General features: G+C 40.6%; 1 protein-coding gene across 1 annotated transcript in view; it reads left to right on the top strand.

Moving 5' to 3' along the window:
• Positions 1-23303, top strand: part of LOC120943836 (potassium voltage-gated channel subfamily H member 8-like) — a 660728-nt gene that overhangs the window by 574209 nt on the left and 63216 nt on the right. The window contains exons 9-11 of the mRNA XM_040357401.1: positions 4686-4885; positions 7498-7747; positions 18977-19191. Coding sequence (XP_040213335.1) covers positions 4686-4885; positions 7498-7747; positions 18977-19191 — 665 coding nt within the window. The remainder of the gene's footprint in view (positions 1-4685; positions 4886-7497; positions 7748-18976; positions 19192-23303) is intronic.

The raw sequence follows: 23303 nt of genomic DNA, 5'->3' as shown, positions 1-23303 counted from the left end.
TGCAATTTTTTTAAATGGTCACCAAACTTTTACTAACACAAAATCAGCAAAAGCAGCCCAAACGGTGGCGCCATCTGAATGGAACTTCCCCTTTATAGTGCCATCGTACGTGTTGTACGTCACCTCGTTTGTGTGTTGTGTTGTACGTGTCCTCGTTTTTTCTAGGACATTAAAAATGGTTGTGTGTACGCGGCTTAAGACTGTGATGCCATTAAAGTTCATGTGCATGTAAAGGCAGGTGTCCCAATACTTTTGGTAATATAGTGTATATTGCCTTTTGCCTTATCGCTGGTGTCAGAGGGAGTAATAGTGCCCCATTGTTGGTGTTATTTAGAGGAATTGTGCCATATCACTGGTGTTAGTGGTGTTTGGAAAGCCCCCTCAGCATTCATGTTCAGAGGCACTTATTTTAATATGCTGCTCCTCTACTAGTTGGATGACATCAAAGCCAGAACTATACAAGCAGTATTTTGCAGGATATCACTCTCTCCTTTGACATAATAAAAGAATGTTCTGCATGTGGGGTTTTGCAGGGGCTGGTTTACAGCAAATGTCTGTCTATAGCCAGCCCACAAGCCGTAGTTTGAGGACCGCCGACCTGAAGGGTTATAAAACTTAAGATTAAAAGTTGTTTAAAAATGTACTTTCAGACTTGGACCATGCTTGATGCAGCATTCAAATGCAGTGTTGCCAATATCCCATTTCACGTACTTATGAACACAGAATAAATATATAATTCTCTCAAGTTTGGCATTCACATTTAAAAACAATTTACGTAAACATTCTTGTCTCTACACTTGAGAAGATGCAGGCATTCTTTTAAAAAAGCATAAAACATGAATGCTGTAACATTGAAAGTAGATAAGAGTCCTAGAACCTGACTATGAATTCCAATCTGCAATTTAGGCAGCTTTAAGCTCCGTTGTAGAAAAAGTAAATGTAGAAATTGTTCCTATGGAGTTTGAAGCAATTTGAGCTCCCTCAGACATTATAAATGTTTCAAAACACTGAAAACGGATACTGTTCTGTGAAAATTAATGTTGGCATCGACTGAGATCATTTTTTTTAATTTTTTTTTTGTTATACTACTCAGTTTTCAAGATTTTTGAGGAAGGTCTTTTGATGATTTTGCCATTCATTGGAAGGCCTTAAGAATTAAGAAATTAAGAGTTACATCTTCTGAGCCAAAATGCCTAATTAAAACAAAAGCAACAAAATTACATAGCATGCTTTTTCCTTACTAGTGTTGTGAGCAGAAAATGTATCTGTTAATGAAATTTGTTGAAAAATAATGTCTGATTCATAGTAAAATGCTTACTGGCTTTTTTAAAAGGACAGTGCCAGAGAATAACAAAGTGCAGTTTGTAAGTGTTTCATTTGTCTGGCTCCCATTCCTCATTAATATAGAAACAGAGGGTCTGTTCTACAACTGCAAAACAAGTTTTCTTCTGAAAAGAAAGGCTGCCAGTTGTCAGGCAGAAAAAGTAATTTTTAAGAGACAGACATAAGTAACACCTTATCTGTGTAGTGTGAGACAACTAGCTCTGCCATTTAATACTGTGTAGAATTCACAGTCCTGGGAGAACCTTTAGCTGAGTCCCTTAAGGATTCTCTGTCCACCAAAGGCTATTTTTTACGGGCCACCACCGTCCGCAACGGACATTTACGTAAATGGGTTAATATTTTTAGACTGTAAAATTATGAAAAGACTCATATCAAGGACTACTGTAAAAGCAAGTAATGTATCATTTAGAGTTTAGCAACACTGTTAATACAGAATGTATGTACATATGCACCTAAAATACCCAAAGGAGTATCCGAGGTGAGGTTTGCTAATCATACTATAACACACCTCTGGGAATAAACCACAGATTTGATGGTAATCGTGTTACTATTTTCCTGCCAAATTTGGCAAAAGAATAACTATAGAATTCTCTAGATGGAAATTGATGATGTTGCTAAGCTTAAAGCCAAGCATGATCCATATTTATGTATGTGAGGGAGCTCACTCCAATATATCTCCTACAGATGTCCTGCAGAGAAATAAAATGCATTGTAAAGTATTCATCCTTCTACCTGCCATGTAGAACTTACATTAAATGAAGCCTTAGACTGGCCCATACCACATGACTAACACATAGGTATCCTTGTGACATGGTGGCACAAGTATAGAAATGGTTGGGGACTTTGAATGAGGCATATGGACTGCCGCACCAGCACATGCCTCCATCCCCGAAATTGGAACAAGAAAAGAAGTTGGGACTTTAAATGAGATGCGATTTGATGCAAACAGTAGTAAAGTAATAAATGCGTAATAACCAAGCTCAAACTTACCACCCAAACAGCAAGCCACCTTCAACTGTCTAACTGTATGTTAAAAGCAGAGGATTGGTTGCACACATTTGCAAATGCATGGATAAGCTACAGGCCACTCCACGGCTCTCTGCGTTTCTGTAGTCCTAACTAAACTGATATAGTTTCCTCAATAGGAGGCATACAAATACTAATGAGTAGATGGAGGACAGGTGACTGGGAGTATGTGTCCCCGCCTCCACCTAGGAATGGTATGGTAGTGAGAAGCATTGGAAAAGATGCATAAGGGTAAATAAAATATAAAAAAATATCAAAATCGCATCTCCATCCCTGTAATATGACATAGAAATGGTTGAGCTTGGTTATTACGCATTTATTACTTTACTACTGTTTGCATCAAATCGCATCTCATTTAAAGTCCCAACTTATTTTCTTGGTGGCACAAGTAAAGTTATCAGAACATGAAAGATACATGTTTGATTTTTCTAAAATGAAATCACTTACATTTGTTATGTTGTTAGATAGTGCTGCTATCCCAGATAGAAAGCAATTGTGCTGAAAGTTTGAAAATGACTTGCTAAGCTATTGCTAGGTTTGCTCAATTGCAGCAAATCCTCATTGTATGACTTCAGATCAACTTTCTTTGCAAACATTCTGCAAGTTTGCTGCAAGTTCTGTTTCAGTTACGGTATGTTGTACAATAGTCATTCCACCACAGGGGTGGATGCTTTTTCATGCTGTAGACTTGCAGAGCTCTTGCAAGAGACTTGAAGAAAGGGGGGAACTAATGCGCAAATCAACCTAACCACGGGAAAAATAGAGATAAAATATATATCCAAATAAAAAGTCTAAAAATTACTAAGCAGCAGCCACGACTGATAGTGCTCACGCACTGTATACAGATATAATAAAGGGGTGGGTGTTATGGCGCTTGCAAAATGACAATTCCTAATGATGAAAAAATATCCACAAAAACGAAATAAATGACTAGGGTCAATCCGCCACTAGATGTTGGTCCAAATATGTTCCACTCTGCATGTAAACCAAGAATACCACACACTATGGAGGCTTCCCTTGCTTTGTGTTCCATTTGAGATTCATCGTCTGTCCCTGATTGGAGCTGTGGTGTTTCTGGGAGTGGATCAGCAGCAGGCTGGCTGTGAGAGCACCAAATACATAGGCTTTAATACACGCCTTTTGAGGTAAGGGGCTAGAACACCTATTTCTTCCGGACACTGTGGGAAACCCGATGGTGATTTCTATAAACTCGCATGCACGTTTAACATTAAGCACCGAAGTTTGGGAGTTACTGGACATTTTGTTGGAGCACATTCTTTGGAGCACATATTTTTGCACTGATTAAATAATTTTTTTTGGACCATTTTTTTCATTACCTATCGCACTTGATTTTTGCTGATCCCATGGTGGATCATTTGGCACATCATTAATATTATTGTTCACTGTATTATTTTGATTGTTCAGGATCACTTGTGCATGTCTTAATTTTTTCAAATATTGATCAAAAAAAGATTTATTTTTGCATCTTTTTGGGACATTCTCGTTACCATTATTTTCACAGAAGCACTGCACTATGCACTTTTAATGGATGAAGCAATTTTTGGATTATCACTGATTTGAAGCTGATTATCACGTGTATTTTTTACCTTTATATTTATTTATTTATGGTTAATCTTATGGTGTAAATAATAACATTGTGCACTATCTGGGCACATTTGTTTACCTGTTATACTAGGTATTTATTATTGACCACTATCTATACCCTCCACATATCCTTATGTTGGGTGGTATTCTTGGTTTACATGCAGAGTGGAACATATTTGGACCAACATCTAGTGGCGGATTGACCCTAGTCATTTATTTCGTTTTTGTGGATATTTTTTCATCATTAGGAATTGTCATTTTGCAAGCGCCATAACACCCACCCCTTTATTATACTTGCAAGAGACTTGCCATGCAAATTTTCTACAAATTTGAAAAGTGTCAACTAGAACAGTGGTCATCAACCCTGTCCTCAGGGCCCACTAACAGGCCAGGTTTTAAGTATTACCTTGGGGAGATGCAGACTAGAATACTGCAATCACTGAGCAGCAAATGATATCACCTGTGATGTATTTCAGATATCCTGCAAACGTGGCCTGTTAGTGGGCCCCGAGGACATGGTTGATGACCACTAAACTAGAACTTGTGCTTCAAGTGCTCTGCAAGTGCACAGCTTGCCAGTGAAAATGTGCAGCAAGTTAACAGACTTACAATTCAACATTGCCACAAATTTGTGGCAAGTTATCCTTGCTATCTAGGCTGAAATGCATCATCTTTAATCAGTTATTAATCTTCCATTCCTTTGTGTTTAGCTCTCATGCATGCTGTCGTATTTGGAAACGTCACAGCCATCATTCAGAGGATGTATTCACGTAGGTCTCTATACCACACACGTACAAAAGACCTGAAGGACTTCATACGAGTACATCGAATGCCTATCCAGCTCAAGCAAAGAATGCTGGAGTGTTTTCAGACAACTTGGTCTGTCAATAATGGCATTGATGCTAATGAGGTAAATTGGTAATTTTTTTTTGCATGGGTGGTTCCTTTTCAAAAATATTAAAAAAAAAGCTAGAGGATGCTACAGTACTGTAGGATCTAGCAGTTTATTTGACATTTTATATTGATCTTACTGAATGTGAAAGCACAGATATATTTAATTGTATTGTGATATCAAGTGTGTAATGTACCACTGTAGAATACTTGTAAGCAGAGCTAGCATATTATGGAGATGTTTAGAAAACAATTCTACAGAAAATACAAAACTGTAAAGGCAATTTTGGTAACCTTAGGGATCCCTAAACCTAAAATAATATAAAAACTAAATAGCTTATAATGATACTAGAGCAAAAACAACATAATAAAATACCTAAAAATATAAACCATAACATTATCCACATCAAAATAATAGACCATAAAACAGCAAATAAAATAAAACAAGCGATAAGAGTAGAAGTAAATGTCAATTTTAATAAAGCTTCACAGCCCAGGTTCTGTTAGGATTGCCTTTTGGCATCTCCTGGACTGCATGAGGTCATATCAGATCATCTGATGTTTGTTTTACTCCAGATGAATCCAATACTTGATAACAGAAGACTCCTATTGTCAAATAAGAAGAAAAGCTTGGCACGCTGAGGCCATGTAATTCCACCGCTCACATTGAAGATGACACAATAGCCTCTTCTATTGCCAGAGGCTGCATGTATCTGCGGATATCTCAGTACAATAGAAGCAACTATTGTCATTCTCTAGAAACACACCGAAAGTAACTCCTCCATTTGATATAAAAGCCCCAAAGAGACACGTAGACCTGTAAACATTCTCTTATTTTTTCAGGGTCATTTAATCAGGTTTGCCAGCACATACTGTATGTACACATGCACTGGAATCCCCATTAAAAGATAGCATCAGAGTACATTTGCTTAGTCCCCCCTTCTATGATTTTTTTAAACACACAGTACAACCTTGTTTCTGCAGTATGTGCTTGTATTTTATATATATATATATATATATATATATATATATATATATATATATATATATATATATATATATATATATATATATATACACTGTATATTGTTTTCAGTGGAGGAGGTCATATAGTGTTGCTGCAGCAAAGTTCATGTCCTGATGTCACAGCACTTTTGGGGCTTAATCCTTTCTGTGTAGTATGAAGAAAGGTGGTTCTTCCACTTTTAATACTGGGTAATTTTGGTACTGGGACAGAATATGTCAGCAAAGTATATGTGCCAGCTCTCAGATCTATAAAGTCGAAAAAGCTGATACACTCCCCACAGTACTCAACCTTGTACTGATGGGTACCAGGGTTGCCAACTTTCAGTAAATTTACGAACAGTTTGTAAAATCTGTACTTTTTACATCTGTCCTTGAATGTCCATTACGGACATGTAGGCTGTATGTCCGTAACTGACATTCATGAACAAATGCAACAATTATGGATTTTACAAACTGTTCGTAAATTTTCTGAAAGTTGGCAACCCTGATGGGTACTCAAAGTGAATGCCATGGATGGTACTGTGCCAAAACCAAATGCAAATATGCAAAGTCACCAGCACTCTAAAAAGGCACGTTTCATGTGTTTATTGTGAAGACAGTCTCACATAAGGCATAAGCAACCAATGTTTTAGGGGCCTAATAAGGTTCCTTTCACAAGGCAACATAGCTATAGACCTTTTTATAGACCCCTGAAACACTGGTTTCCTATGCCTTATGTGAGACTGTGTTCACAGTATACACATGAAGCCCATTTATTTAGAGTACGGGAGACTACATTTTTGCATTTAGCTTTTGGACCTAATTTCTTCTGGAATTTTGTGCTGCAAGTAATATGTCCCTAGCATACACATTGTTCATTCAACAGTGTCTTTGCCCCAGCATTGGCCAGATATTAAGTAAGTTCACAGCAGTGATTCTATGAACCAACACAAAGCATAACCCACCTGTCTGTATGATTTCTCTCACCTACATCTGCCACCATTCCCAATTCACCTCCCACTTCCCCCAACAATGATTACCTGCTTCTCTGCTTTTATTCTGTCACAGTAATTTTTTTCTCTGCCTCCCTCTGCCACCTCAAACACAAACCAAACACAGACAGTTTCCATTCTCAACCCCCCACCCCACCACCACCATAACCCGATCACCTTTCTTTCTGCCTTTCTCCTTCTTTGGCAATGCACTCCTTTCTCCAAAGAAGGGCACCTTTTCAAATCTACGATTAGTTCCCCATACTCTACAAATCTGGTGGTGTTGCTTCTCCCCTCTTTCATACCATATTCAGTTCCCACTTTGCCTTCCCTGGTCTACCATCAGCTGTCAATCTGCCTTCTTTTTCTCTCAAATCAGATAAATTAAGCATCATTCCCCAGTGGAACATACTCCATTTTACTTTCTTCTTCAAACCTAAGCAGCAAGCTCCTGCTCTGCTTGATCTCTTTCCTGTCCACAGTCAGCAAGAAAAATGTTTTTCTTCCCTCTGCCACAATCTTCTTTATGGAAGGGAACATTTGTGACTCACTCATTACCACTAAGCCCCTTCACAAAGCCCAATAAATTAATAATCTACTGTTGTGTAACATCCTTGTCTCTTTATGTCTGCAGCTTCTTAGAGATTTTCCTGATGAGTTAAGAGCTGATATAGCCATGCACCTTAACAAGGAGATCCTCCAGCTGCCAATCTTTGAGTCTGCCAGCCGTGGTTGCTTACGTTCTCTATCTCTCAGCATCAAAACCTCCTTTTGTGCCCCAGGAGAATACCTGATCCGACAAGGGGACGCTTTACAAGCCATATATTTTGTTTGCTCTGGATCCATGGAGGTTCTGAAGGACAACACTGTTCTCGCCATTTTGGGTGAGCATTTATAATTACATTTTTGTATAACAAGCAGATAGAAACATGGAAAAATATAGGTTGCGCTAACTATAGTCAATCAGTACCAAATATAAGCAAAGATAGTGAATAATTGTCACTTGGTACAAATAAGTAAGTAAATAAATATAAGTGAATATATACAAAAATTAATAATATTATAGTCCAATGAACTAAACACTGTATTATTACGTGGAGCAAATAAGTGTTGTATGAACGAAAAAAGTCCAGAAAAAAAGTGGAGAAAGTGGAGATAATATCTCCACTGAAAATATCTCCAGTGGAGATATTATAAAAATATTATGATAGACTCAAGAGTTGGAACACCCATGTGAAAACAGTCTCTTCCAAATGCTGTAATTGCTTCACAGATAGAAGTTTGATAGAATCCACCACCGAGAGAAGTGCCTGCTTACCGGATCTCAGTGACCCCCTATTACAGAGGGTCAAAGACAGCTTTAAAACAGATGCGGCTCACTCTACTCCAGCCAAATCCGAATGATGATAGGTCAAATCAAATCACCCACAGACTCGATGGACTCCAATGGCAGAGATCATACCTGTACTCCAGTCTGTACATGTGATAGTGTGGGAGTGGATAGAAACATGTGTCTTGCAATTTAGCTTGTGCCAATAAGAACAAATGTAACTATTACTATTTTGAGGTTCCATTGGTAGACAACAACTAGTGACTGCAACTGCTGTAAGATATGAAATTGTGCTGACTGCACATGTTAAAAATGGAATTGTGATTTTAGTCAGAAAAAAATAATTGAGGGTAATACATTTACCAATTGTAGAAACCATAGCAAGATGTATGGACGCTAGATGACAGAATCTTGTGCTTTGAAACTTTTCTTTAAATTCTACTACATTTAAGCATTGATGGTAATCTGAAATCAAAACTTTACAAAAATATCTCAAAACTTGTGCCTACTAAAACACAGTGAGGCCGCGTACACACGGTCGGTCAAAACCGATGAAAACAGACTGAAGGACCGTTTCATCGGTCCAAACCGATCGTGTGTGGGCCCCATCGGTCAATTATCCTTCGGTCTAAAAAAAAAAAGAGAACTTGCTTTAAAATTTAACCTATGGACTGATAACCGATAGGTCAAAACCGATGGTTAGTATGCAAAAGCATTGGTTAAAAACCCGCGCATGCTCAGAATCAAGTCGACGCATGCTTGGAAGCATTGAACATAGTTTTTTTCTGCACGTCGTTGTGTTTTACGTCACCACGTTCTGACACGATCGTTTTTTTTAACTGATGGTGTGTAGGCACATCAGACCATCAGTCAGCTTCAACGGTTAACCGATGAGAACGGTCTTTCGGACTGTTCTCATCGGATGGACCGACCGTGTGTACGCGGCCTAATAAACACAGGCAAAGCTGCTACAGGTGAGCAATCAGAGTTACAACTACTGCAGACTGTGATGGTGCTAGCACAGATCATCTGCAGATCCACAGAAAAAAGATAAATCCAGAATTTGTTGCACTTCTTTAATCCTTTATTAAATCTTCTTATAAAACTATCACAGACCGTGTGGAATACAGTGAAAATTAACGCAATTCACAATGCAGTTAGCGCTTACTCATAACCTCCTATACTAAAAATACATCAACCTATGTATACTCTTCATATCATTGGCCTTAATTGCTAATTTAGAGGGCCCCCCCTTCTCAATGGAGGATTATGGGATGGTAATCCAACCAAAGGTAGCAACACAGCCCTCAGTCCCCATACACCATACAATCCTACGTTCTTGATTCGGTTTAGTATGCCTGTGTAAATCTTAGTAATGTTTTTTTTTTTTTTTATAAATGTAGCTTCCTGGCAGTCTAAAGCCCCGTACACACGGTCGGATTTTCGGCCAACCAACTTCAAAATCCGGCACTTTTCTAATTTCTCCGACCGTGTGTACGTTCCATCGGACCAACTTTTTAGGCTTCAATCGGACAAAAAGTTGGGTCTGTGAACGGACCAACTTTCTGTTCTGAAAAGTCCGATTGTGCAAAGTGCGACCGTGTGTACAGAAAACCATCGGATTTTTCAAAAAAAGCTAAATGCGCATGCCCCGAAATAAAGAGCACCCGGAAGCCAGCTGTCTAGTAAAACTAGCGTTCGTATTTGAAAATGCTCATTCGTCACGCGGCAAGTTTCGAAATCTCAAATAGCAGCGCATATTCTATTTTTCTTTAGAATGTCCTAATATGTACATCTGCTCAACTGGTGATACGGACGGATTAAAAACAAATGTATTTACTTTGGATTAGTGTATTTTCTGGATATGAATCCAGCCTTTTTTTTCTTATTTATTTGAAATGCAAAACCAATAAATATCCCCAATTCTTTATGCTGGGCAAAGTAATAACTACCCTATTTATGTCCCTTCAATTTTAGCAAAGGGCCTGCCTACTCACAAACTTACATTTGACTTTCCACACATAATCCACAAGTTTTTAGCATCATCATTTTATTTAGCAAAAAATGGGAAAAATAATAACAGATCCAAATACAAAACAACAGGAAGGCAGCAATTGAAGAACTGGTTGAGTTGGCAAAGCCTCTGTACCCCAGGGCATACATAAATTAGGTTATAATCTCCAAACTTGGGGACCTAAGCATTAACTAAAATATAAGGAGCCCAAGAAGATTGTGGTCTCCAAAAGATGGGGAGCAGCAGCAGCAGACATATTTGTGCCCAGGCTGTGGTACTTCAACAGGCTGATATTTCAGCATACCAAACTGGCCAACACTCTCCACACTTCACACCTCATCAGCTGAAGCGTTATAATTTTTAACACTCACACCACAATACCAAAAACAATAATATCTAAAAAATAAAGATTTTATGCCATAATTCGAGCATTTTTTCTTAAGCCAAACCAAACAAAACATACTCAACTACAAATAATAGCAAAAATATGTTCAAAATCATAGATATTTAAAGATAAATTAGTATCCCCTAAAATCGGGGCTCTGAGTTGGCCACTGACCCCCATGCTGCTGTGGTGGGTTGGCTTGCTGGGGTGGGTTGGCTTGCTGGGGTGGGTGGGCTTGCTGGGGTGGGTAGGTTGGCTGGGGTGGGTAGTTTGGCTGGTGTGGCTCGGCTTGCTGGGGTGGGTGGGCTTGCTGGGGTGGGTAGGTTGGCTGGGGTGGGTAGTTTGGCTGGTGTGGCTCGGCTTGCTGGGGTGGGTGGGATTGCTGGGGTGGGTAGGTTGGCTGGTGTGGCTCGGCTTGCTGGGGTGGGTAGGTTGGCTGGTGTGGGTAGGTTGGCTGGGGTGGGTAGGTTGGCTGGTGTGGGTAGGCAGGCTGGTGTGGGTAGGTTGGCTGGTGTGGGTAGGCTGGGTGTGCTTGGAAGCTTGTCTGTTGTTGGTAGGCCTGTTGTACATTGGCTGGAGGTGTGTGATCTATATCACAGACATGTGAAATAGGGGTTAGCTCCCGTTTCCTGGCCTTGCTAAGGAGCTGGACCATGATCCCCTCACATAGCTCCCTTTGATCGGCATCAATCTCCCGTAGTTTGTTTGCTATAAAACAGCCAAACCCTTCTGCACTATCGGGTGCTGTGGTGATGACCGATGTGGCCCTACTTAGAAAATCAGCCGTGGCATCATCCAGATGTTGCCTCTTCTTGGCCCTTTTCCTAGGAGGGTTCAGTGTAGGGATTCTACATTGTGTGGACTGTCTGCTGGGCCCAGCCTCTTCTTGGCTGGCAACGTCCTGTGTCTGAAAAAGGAGCATCATTTTATTTTCTTGCCATCATAACAACACATTAACATCATAGTCAGGGGCGTACCTAGAGCATTTTGCACCCGGGGCAGATCCAATATCTGGCCCCCCCCCCCCCCCACACGTTAAAATGTACAAACACCCCACTGTGCCCCCTGCATACCTCTGCATCCTTCAATATCATTTTGTTACTACTGTGTACCCCTCTCCACAACTGCACGTCTGGACCCCTTTACATTACCCAGCACCCTACACCTCTGGTCATGTCACCCCCCTAGCAACGCCACTGATCATAGTATATCTGAATGCACATATTTTCAGGAATACTATACCTGTGTCAAGCTGAGCTCCTCCTCCTCCTCCTCCTCCTCCTCCTCCTCCTCCTCATCCTGAGTTGGTTCAGCCTCAGTATCTGTGGCCTCTGCTGATGCGGATGCAAGTGTGGACAGATGTTTTCTTGGCTCTGTTTGGTCCTTTAAAAACATCAGGCTGCTGAAGTACCATAGCTTGGGCACATAAACATCATCTGCTGCCGCTCCCGATCTTTTTGAACACTCAATCTTCTTGAGCTCCCTCTTAAAAGTGCTCCTCAGGCCCCCAATTTTTGCTTTTATTTGGGTCTCGTTGGCCCTGGGGTACACAGTCTTTGCTTCTGCCACCAGTTCATCAATTGCTGCCTGCCTTTTATTTTTATTGGAGTAGTCTTTATTGGTGACCTGCCACAGACATGTGTGTGATCTATAGAGATCAATAAAAGCAGTGATGAATGCTTTGGAATTAAGCTTTCCACCCTTTGCTTTCGGCATTATTTTGATGAGATATCTGCAATAAAGGATACAATACGACCAATAAGTGCTTGCTGTAACTTCCTAACCTGCTTATACAATCTCTGTTTGCTCTAAGCTAAATCATGCAGTAACCACTAGTGTCCCAATGTATTCACCTACCTTCGTTCCGCGTAGACCTTCGGCTGCACGTAGAGTCGTTCCGTTAGGTTCGTGCATGCGTCCGTGACATCGAGCGCTCGTTCTTGATTTATATAGCCTACGCATGCGTGAAGCTTCGCTCTACGTGCGTCATGACGCTGGGGCGGGACCACAATCCTTTTTCTTCATGCGACATTCTGGGATGTGTGAGGGAGAATGTGATGGCGGAACCCACGAAAACGAATAGGCCCCGCAGTGGAGGCGTTTATAGAAAACACAAGGCCACCCCCATGAGCAAGGGGGAGATGGTGGAGATGGTTCGCATCTTTGAGAAGTACGATTACGATTGTAAACTTGAAAATTATGATAGGCCCAACAGCCATAAAGACTGGGTTCTGGAGAAGGTCCTCGCGGTATTGGAAGGAGATTATGGTATCCAACGAACGAAAGACCAAATCCGCAAACGATGGTCAGATTTGAAGCACAGAGAGCAAGAAAATTTAGAAGCCATTCACCGCACCATTATCAAAAGAAGTAAGTAAATGTAATTTGAGAATTATTTGTCTGTACATTATAGATGGATGAAATTTAATGATTTAGTTTTCTGGTGGGGCCTACAGAAGAAGTTAATGGAAGTTTAAAAGCAGTTCATTAAAATTGTAAAGTTTTTATTATGTCTTGGCTACTTTTGGCAAATCCTTAATATACTGTATTCTAATTTTTTCAACAGGACAAAGGCACAGAGAAAGACACCACAGGGGACAAAGGGAGGCTTCCCTTGGCCGGGCTCCAACAGGGGAGAGAACAGGGGAGACAACAGGCCCCAAATCTGCCCCAAAACGTAAGTTAATAAAAATGCTTATGTGCTTTTGCCAGTGACAGGGGTGTTTAGAGATAGGACAAACGCCATGGTGTCAGGACTCAACTTAAGGGGTACATTACACTTTATGTTAGATGCGTGGCTCATCACTGACCATTAATGACGCATTTACAGGGTAGAGATGGGTAGAGGAGAGTCCCTGGGGATCAGAGTCACACAGAGTCACGCCTGCTAGATTTCACATCATATAAACCATATTGCCATAGCAAACAAGAGTGATGGGTGCCATCTGCCTGAGTTGTTTAATGTGGCCTAGATATAGACATGTCTTCATAGATTTTATATGACATCATACTCCTGTTCCCTAGCATAGCGTTTATTGTAATAATGCATAGTGTAGTACACTAGTGTGGCGCAAACTGGTTCACCAGGGCAAGGTTGGTGGACTTTAAAAGCAGCACATGTGATTATGTTAATATAATGTAATTTTGGCAACGATTCATAGATGATTTATTCTTTCATTTTAGAGGATTGTGAGTGTGCTCAACACCAACCTTTGCAGGATTTGGAGGATAGTGCCGGACCCAGCAAAGAGCCACCAGTCGACAGCACATCCCCAGACACCAGATATGCTGAGGGTGAAGGAGTGCAAGAAATGCAAGATGAGCCTTCGGAGGTTGTTGTTTGCCCCAGTAAGTTTTTGGAACATGTGCCTTGCAAAATCAACACCTGTTTTTTTTTTCTAGGTCCACACCACACACGCCTACACCACAATAGCAAATTATTGAGTGTATTCAAAATTTGAGCATGTAGAAGGGAGAGGTGGCAGTGGTGTTTAGGTAGATGCATTTGAAGACACATGGATATGCACCTGGCCCAAGATTTACAGAGTATTATCTGTAGTGTGTACATTCACTAGTAGTGTAGGTGTATTATGAAGATGAAAAAGGTTGTTAGGACTAATTGAGTGTCTAGGTTTAGGTAAGTATTTCAAGAAAATAGACCCCATTGTAACATTTTGGTTTATTTTGGGATTGCCTCAGTCACTTCACCATCAAACACATACTAAATTTTTGTCTTTTTCCAAGGCCACCAACTACCAGGATGCACTATTGGTCGGATCAGTGCTGATATGCTGCAGGCAATGACAGAGCTGGAAAATCTCAAGGAGGCTGCCACTGGTGTTCAGAGACGAATCCGGGATTATTACGACCTGTTAGCAAAATTTTAGTTTTTTTCTATCGTTGTTTTATAATTACAAATGTTCCCTCGTGTTCAAGGTTTTATCATGGAAATATTTGTAATTAGCCTTGTTTGCACATGCTCAGTTTGTGATAAATGAAAGAATTTGCACTAATTCTATTTGCACTACGCACATTTTGGAAAATCTGAGTTTTTTCTCCAAAAAAAAGTGTTAATGGTAGGTCATTACCACAAAATGACTATCTTTATGTGTGATTTCAGGGTCTCAGCTGAGTGTTTATCCACTCTTCTTCTCCTGGTGCCTACAAATGTCATTTTGTTATATTTTAAGGGCTTGACCTTAAAATCATACAAAAATGCACATATAGAAATGCCCAATGTATCGAGGCCAAAAGTGGAAAAACTTGTCATTCTGACCCTGGGATTGCACCAGGAGAATGAGAGTTGGTAAAGACTGTGCTAAGGGTCAGTTCACATCAGACGCAGTTCCATTCATTTTGGTGTGCATTTTTGTATGCGACAAAGATGCAGGCACAGGGTTTGACATGCACTCCATTATGGTTCCGGTTGGCTCTAGCTCACAACATGGTAGTCCGTTTCCGGTGATAAGGCTAACTACATGTTGTGAGCTACAGCCAACCACAACCCACGGGGCGCATGGAGACCACTGTGCATGCATTTTTGCCACACCCAAAAATGGAACACAGAATGAACAAAAGTGCATCTGGACAGACATTTACATTGCTAATTTTTTATTTGTTGCGTGAAGAAAGCTGAAAAAGGAAAAATTTTGATGTAAAAAAGTTTGCTATGTCTAGGGCTGAGTTTGAAAAGATGCATGTTTAGCATTTTACCCAAATAATACACAATTGTGTTATTCCTGAACTAACAATGTTTTTTGATTTTGTAAACTGCCAAAAAGTGACATTGGATTGTGCAGGATTGAACAAATATATTTTTTGAAACATTTTGTGGATTATTATTTATCTGATCACTACTACCAGTATATTTGCATATGGAAAAGGTGTGTATCAGAAACAAAAAGGCATAATAATAATACACATAGCTGTTTGTAACTTTAGAAAGGCTAATTAAACATTTGGTTGTTCTAAAATATTTAATGGTAATCACAGCAACATTTCATTAATCAGTAAAATAATAGTAATAAACAAACATAACAGCATCTTGTAAACAAATTTAATGTTTTCAAAAGGAACATCCTAAAGGTTCACAAAAAACTAAAGGACATCTTGCTGCCAAGGCACTGCCCCTCTACCCACAAAATACTCCATATATTGCTCCCGCACCAGACGGGCATTCTGGGAGGAGACAGCAGGTCGAGTTTGTTGCAGGGCTGGCATCACTGCATCTTCAGCTGGACGTCCACCTGAGGGGTCATCAGTATGCCCGGAACCTATGTAGTTAGCAGCATTCCTCCGTAGAAAATTATGGAGGATGCAGCAGCACAAAACAACATGATTTAGTTTGTATTCCGCCAAGTGAATGGCAGTCAGAAAAAGCCTAAAACGACATGACAAAATGCCAAAGGCGTTTTCAACCACCCTTCTGGCACGAGATAGTCTGTAGTTATATATCCGTTGCTCACGAGTGAGGTTCCTCATTGGAAAGGGCTTCAAAAGATGTTCCCCAAGAGCAAACGCCTCATCTGCCACAAATACAAAGTTGAGGCCCTCCACGTTGTCCTGCGCAGGTGGCAAATGTAAGGTGCCAGACGTAAGACGCTGATAAAATTCGGTATGAGCCATGACACCTCCATCAGAATGACGACCATTCATACCGACATCAACATATAAAAACTCATAATTTGCTGAAACAATAGCAAGCAGAACTATGCTGTTAAAGCCCTTATAATTATAAAAAAAAGAGCCTGAGGCCGGTGGAGGAACAATTCGGACATGTTTGCCATCAATGGCACCCCCACAGTTGGGAAAATTCCACTGATTGGCAAACTGGGCTGCAACATCCTGCCATTCCTCACGGTTTGAAGGAAACTGTGGAGTGAAGCAAAGAAAAATTAGTTAAGACTTGAGCAGAAAATATTATCAGCATTTTGAAAACATACATTATAGGGGCAAGAGAACACTAAAATATATCAAAACATTTGTGGAATAACAATTAAGAAGCAGAGCAAATAATATGCTTCATGACTCCCTCTGGTGGCAGATTAAATACATTTTGTGTAGATAATGTTAAATGCTTAAAGCTTGGCAAGTGGTAAGAACTCTCTCCTTTGCCATGGGACCAATATGGTGAACCAATGAAGGATCAGGTTGCAACCGACTTGGGGTTTTGTGACTGTCACACCAGAGGGTAGACAATAACATAATATATACAAATAAGACAAAGTACTAATAAAATATTTTGGAGAAATCATGAAGTGTATCAAATGTGAAAACAAAGAAAAAAACTTACCCGAATATAGTCCTTCTGCAGGACTTGAATAATGGCACAGCAAGTGTCCGGAATTATGTGTCCCAGAGCCTGGGGAGAGATCCCAGTAGTAAACTTTATGTCCTGTAGATTTCTCCCTGTCGCCAAATATCGCAAAGTGGCTATGAGCCGTTGCTCTGCAGGAATAGCAGGCCTCATACAGGTGTCCTTCTTGCTAATATATGGGGACAGCAAGTTTAGAAGACGCTGGAAGCAGGCATCGGACATCCGAAGATAGTTCCGAAAATCATTCGGATTATTTTCCTGCAGCTCCCTCAGCAATGCCATATGTGAAAATTGGTCCCGATGAAGCAACCAATTTTTGGTCCAAACAGTCCTCCTCTTCCTGGTCCTGGTCCGGGCTTGAGCAATAGCCAGAACTCCAAGACCATAAATAGCCCGTTCTCTCGCTGGATTCCGCAACATCTCGTTATCGAGCGAACGCACGCAAAGTAACGAGCAAAAAGGCACGAAAATGGAAATCGGGAAAGCACTCACACGAAACGTAAACTAACTATATAGTAGCTGATGGAACGCAACGCGGGACGTACGAAACTTGAACTTCCTCTTTGAATCGCGTGGCCGTACGTTAAAACGTCACTACGTTCGTGTTGGTTGAGGAAAAAGTCCGAGTGTGTGTATGCTATGGGTGTGATCGGACAAATCAATTAAGTCAAAAATCCAAGGGAAATTTTGTTGGATGTCCGACCGTGTGTACGAGCCTTTACACTCACCTGCCTTTGACCCACTGATATCTCAGCTATATGGCTCTTTAAGCACCACACAGCCTCCTGTCAGTCTCATCTCTGTTGGGCCCACTTTTGGGCATCACAGTCTCCATTAAATCTTCTCTGTTGGAATCCACACAAGTACACCAAATCCTCCATTCAACCCTATAGAGAGTTCACCCTTCAATGTAATACAAACTCTCTACAGGATTCAGCAGAGATTGTGGTATGCATGTACCGGCTTGACAAAGAAAATTCTGATTGGAGACCGACCTGCAAGATGGGGCTATGTGTGAGAGCGGTGGGGGAAGGGGGTTGGCGTTAGGAAAATAGGTGCAAGAACACTTTAAGTCTGACTTAACTAAGCCCTCCTATCCTATACATCTGAAGAAGCTGCCATCTTAGCCTCTGCTTGGTCTGTATTTACTGCTCATGTGATCAGCTATGGCACCAGAAATTTATTGGCTTAACAGTTTGGTTAAGAGGTAACATAAAAACACTAGTAACTGTAACTGGAATTTGAATGTAACTGTTTTAAGAAACAGTTAAAACAGTTAAAACTTTAGTACTGATTATTTACTGCATAATAACTGTTATGCTTGCCTTCTACTTCTAGTACAGGCTAACTACTGGCTGTCAATCAGAGACAGGTTACATGTTGACTTAAATGTTGTGCGTATCTGTGACGAACATAGTAATTTTCATAGTACAAAGTGAAGTTTTTTACATCAGTTCTGATATTATATAATAGATATGGGACATGATAGTTTTTAGTGCCACACAACCTGCGCTATTATCTCATAGAAGGCAAAAACTATAATATTTTGGAGTTAAATGATTGGGGAAACTCATGCAAGCCTTAAGGCCACATACACACGGTCGATCCATCCGATGAGAATGGTCCGACGGAGCGTTTTCATCGGTTCACCGCTGAAGCGGTCTGATGTGCGTACACACCATCAGTTCAAAATCCGATCGGGTCAGAATGCGGTGACGTAAAACACACAACGTGCTGAAAAAAAATGAAGTTCAATGCTTCCAAGCATGTGTCGACTTGATTCTGAGCATGCGCGGGTTTTGAACCAATGCTTTTGTGTACTAACCATCGGTTTGGACCTATCGGTCAGCGGGCCATCGGTTCGATTTTAAAGCAAGTTCTCTAATTTTTGTCTGAAGGACAACAGACCGATGGGCCGTACACACGGTCGGTTTGGACCGATGAAACTGGACTTCAGGCCGTTTTCATCGGTTTGGACCGACCGTGTGTACGCGGCCTAACAAGCACAAAATAATATTTCTTTCAAACAAGTATTTAAAAATACTAACTTTTTTTGTGACTTTTACAGGGAAGGGAGATTTGATTGGCTCAGATAATCTCAATAAGAATCGTGTAATTAAAACCAACGCCAACGTAAAATCACTAACGTACTGTGACCTGCAGTACATCAGTCTGAAAGGTCTGCGAGAAGTTCTTGAACTCTACCCAGAATATTCCCACAAATTTATCTCTGAGATCCAACATGACCTCACCTACAACCTCAGAGAAGGGAGCGAGACAGACGTGAGTTCAAACTGCCTTTATCAACATTCAATTTGTTTGTGTTGTTGCACTAGTACTTGCACTTGTAGTTGATTACTTTCAGGAAGTTCCTTTTGATACCAGCACAACACTACAGTGCTAAAATACCTTTGTCAGTCTTTACAATGAATTTGCCTTTTCTCCTCCCCAGAAGCATTCCCTCACTCTTCTTTTGGTCAGAATAGGTAAACTGGGACACTGTGATTTCTCCAGTGCTGTCACAGAGAGCTAGGGAAGGACACAATCAATGTGATGCTTACACAGGATTCCCTTGCCTCATTCTCAGTTGGTAAATGGAGCGGTGGGGTAGTGAGAGAGTAAACATATGCTGCTGGTTAGGGGGGTAGCTGGGTGAACGTTTTACTTTGCCTTGCATGGGCAAATGTGTTTGTTATAGAGCTGGACTGACAGCTTTTCTTACTTCAAAGGAACTAATGCTCAAGAAGATCATGACACTCAAGTGTCCTTTTGAAATGTTTATTGAACAAATGCATCAGGTGAAGTCAACCAGTTTTGAAGGAAATGCCTCCCCCTTCGCCAGGGCTGAAGTAGTGTGATCAAACTCCTGGTGAAACAAAATTAAGTGACCTGTATTGAGGCCTGAATAAGACTGTTAAGACAGATCACATTGGGAACTACCAGTAACTACCAGCCCTGAGGATGGGGGAAACATTTCCCCCCCAAAAACACGTTGGTGATTTTGTTTAATAAACATTTTGAACAAACATGTCATTACTTTTTTACTGGGTGCTCCTTTGGATAAGTACAAAAGCAGGTCACTCTGGAGAATGATACAGGCTAACTCGAGGTGCAGAGTCTAAGTACTAACTGGTGTTTACCAGAGCTCCTGATGGTGGAGGTTTTTTATGCATGTTAGTACAAGGTTGTGGTCCTCAGGATTGCCTCACAAGGAGGTGGGCAAGCCAGGGCCTAGTAGTAGATATAGCAGGTAGGGATAAAAAGAAGTGTAGTCAGTAAAAAGCCAAAGGTTGGTAACAAGTGGTAAAAAAGATACGGAAAACAGCAGGAGTGACAAGAGCGAAATATTGGCTGGAGAGAACACAATAATTTTACAAATGGGAGGTGCAGAGACATGGCTTATATCAGGAAGTTCATGGGAGGAGCAAATAGTTCAAGGTTCAGCAGGAACAAGGCAGAAGGCAGGATTTTCCAATAGATCAGAGAAGGTGCTGTCCAGCATCATAGGGGGCTCAGCAAGAAGAGACATTGCCAGATACAGCAGAGCTCACAGGTTCAGACCGGCGTCCTGACAACTTTTTGCATGGGCAAAGGAAAGGCTACATTTAAACCAATCAGCTACCAACATTTAAACAAATCCGTAGGTTAATGGCTTTGCCTATATACAGGGCATCAACAGCTCTCCAACTTGAAATGAAGTCATTCATTCAGCTGCCTTAGCAAACCTCAGTGGGCAGGGGGACTCTTGCAATTTCACAACCGGTATCAACGGGGTCAAAGTGGAGGGGGAAGAACATAAATTATCGGCTTTTGCTGACGATATTCTTTTCTATGTGACCAATCCCTTAAATACAACCCCCAAGTTAACTAAGGTATTATTACAATATGGTGCCATCTCAAATTTCAAGATTAATGTAACAAAATCTGAAATTCTAAACATAAACTTAAATAAAATGGAAGAGACGAGATTGAAAGGGATCTGTGAATTCCCTTGGACTAAAGAATTAAAATACCTCGGTATTAAACTTGCCAATTCGGTTAAGAAGATCTATAAAATAAACTTCGTACCCTTGCTAAACGAGATTAAAAATGATATTAAAAAAATAACTAATAGGCCTATTTCCTGGACAGGATGTATCAACACCGTAAAAATGATCCTTGTACCTAAAATACTCTATAAATTTCAATTGATCCCTATAGCCCTCACTCAGCAATACCTCAGAATCTTGAATTCATTACTAAAATAAAAAACATAGGATTTCTCTCTCAATCTTAAAACAAGATAAACAAATGGGGGGTTTGGCCATGCCTGACATAAGGAAATACCACAATGCGGCGGTTCTGTCCCGAGTGGTAGAATGGGCTAGGGATAGACAAGGGAAGAGATGGGTTCAAATAGAAAAAGCACAAGCTAAGGCACAATTAAGTAATATCATTTGGGTACCTGCACAATTTAGAGCTTTAAATAATAAAGTTTTTGATGTAACACGAGACACTTTGAGAGTATGGGACAGGACACTGGCACAACTTGATATGAAATTTAATTCACCACTAATTAATTTAAAAGATAATGCATATTTTGCACCAGGGGAAAAAAAATCGGGGGGAATTGGATTAGAAAAAATGAATTACACCTATGGGACATAATAAGAGATGGCGAAATCAGGACCTATGAAGAGTTGAAATCTCGCACCGACATTTGGAATCTCGACAGGTGGCGGTATTCTCATCTTTATCATTTTGTGCGACACCTCCCCCACCCATTACGGACGGGGGCGGAGTTAACACCACTAGAGAAATTATGTAAAACCGAGAACTCAAAGGGCACTGTTTTAAAACTATATAAACTACTTTTAAAGATGGATGCACGGGGTGAACCCTATTTTGTTCAGAAATGAGAGGGAGTTGGGCACAGTGAGAGGGAAAAACACTTTTGAAAGGTTGATGCAACTAACTCATTCGTCCGCGATTGACATGCGAACAGCCGAGACAAACTATAAATGTATTTCGGGCTGGTATAATACACCTGACAAAATTAGTAAGTTTAGAACTGACCAGCCTGCTGAATGTTGGTGAGGCTGCCCAGAAAGGGGAACGATGGCTCATTTGTGGTGGACCTACCCGAAAATCCAAAAGTATTGGGATCTTATCTTGAGTCAGATAAAGGAGATCACAGGGAACAAGATTAAAAAAGATCCCTGGGCGGTTCTCTTTCATGGTACTAATGAGGGAATTAAAAGATACAGGCAATCACTTACACCCCACCTGCTAAATGCGGCAAAAAGGCTTATACCAAGAAAGTGGCAGGAAGTTGAAAGTCCGCAGATATGGGAATGGATTGATGCAGTGGAGGAAACCCATAGGATGGAAGAGCTAAAGGAGAGGGTTGTTGAGATGAACAAAGATTTCAGGGAAAAATGGAAAAAGTGGCGAGAGTACAAAAAAACATGGAGTTATGTGGAAAAATTGAGAGTATGTTGTTGAAACATATGGAGAATATGGTGATCCAGATCTAATTAATCAAGTTTTCTTGTTGAAAGGGAAAGCATAACTGTAAAATATAATAAGAAAAAATAATTACGGAATCAATTAGATTAAAATGTCAATAGAGCCCTGAGAGCCTGGGTGGGGAGGGGGGGGGGGGGTGGGGTGGGGTTGGGATGAGAGTGGGGAGAAATCAAATGTCGTGGTGGGGGCTTGATTTTAAAAAGACCTCTGTTAGGTGTAGGATTTCGATAATGAAAAAACAAAACAAAAACAATGTAAAATACCACAGATGATGCAAACGGTAAACGGAGACAAAGGCAAGCATTAAACCATGAGCTGGTTTCTAGTGCTCGGTTAAAAGCTGACGTGGTAAAAAAAAAAAAGAAGAAGATCATGACACTCAAGTGTCCTTTTGAAATGTTTATTGAACAAATGCATCAGGTGAAGTCAACCAGTTTTGAAGGAAATGCCTTCCCCTTCGCCAGGGCTGAAGTAGTGTGATCAAACTCCTGGTGAAACAAAATTAAGTGACCTGTATTGAGGCTTGAATAAGACTGTTAAGACAGATCACATTGGGAACTACCAGTAACTACCAGCCCTGAGGATGGGGGAAACATTTCCCCCCAAAAACACGTTGGTGCTTTTGTTTAATAAACATTTTGAACAAACATGTCATTACTTTTTTACTGGGTGCTCCTCTGGATAAGTACAAAAGCAGGTCACTCTGGAGAATGATACAGGCTAAGTACTAACTGGTGTTTACCAGAGCTCCTGATGGTGGAGGTTTTTTCTGCATGTTAGTACAAGGTTGTGGTCCTCAGGATTGCCTCACAAGGAGGTGGGCAAGCCAGGGCCTAGTAGTAGATATAGCAGGTAGGGATAAAAAGAAGTGTAGTCAGTAAAAAGCC

This window comes from Rana temporaria, chromosome 6 (genome assembly GCF_905171775.1).
Source record: "Rana temporaria chromosome 6, aRanTem1.1, whole genome shotgun sequence".
Lineage (NCBI taxonomy): Eukaryota > Metazoa > Chordata > Amphibia > Anura > Ranidae > Rana > Rana temporaria.
The sequence above is the reverse complement of the archived record's forward strand: the minus strand, read 5'-3'. Positions and strand labels throughout refer to the sequence as shown.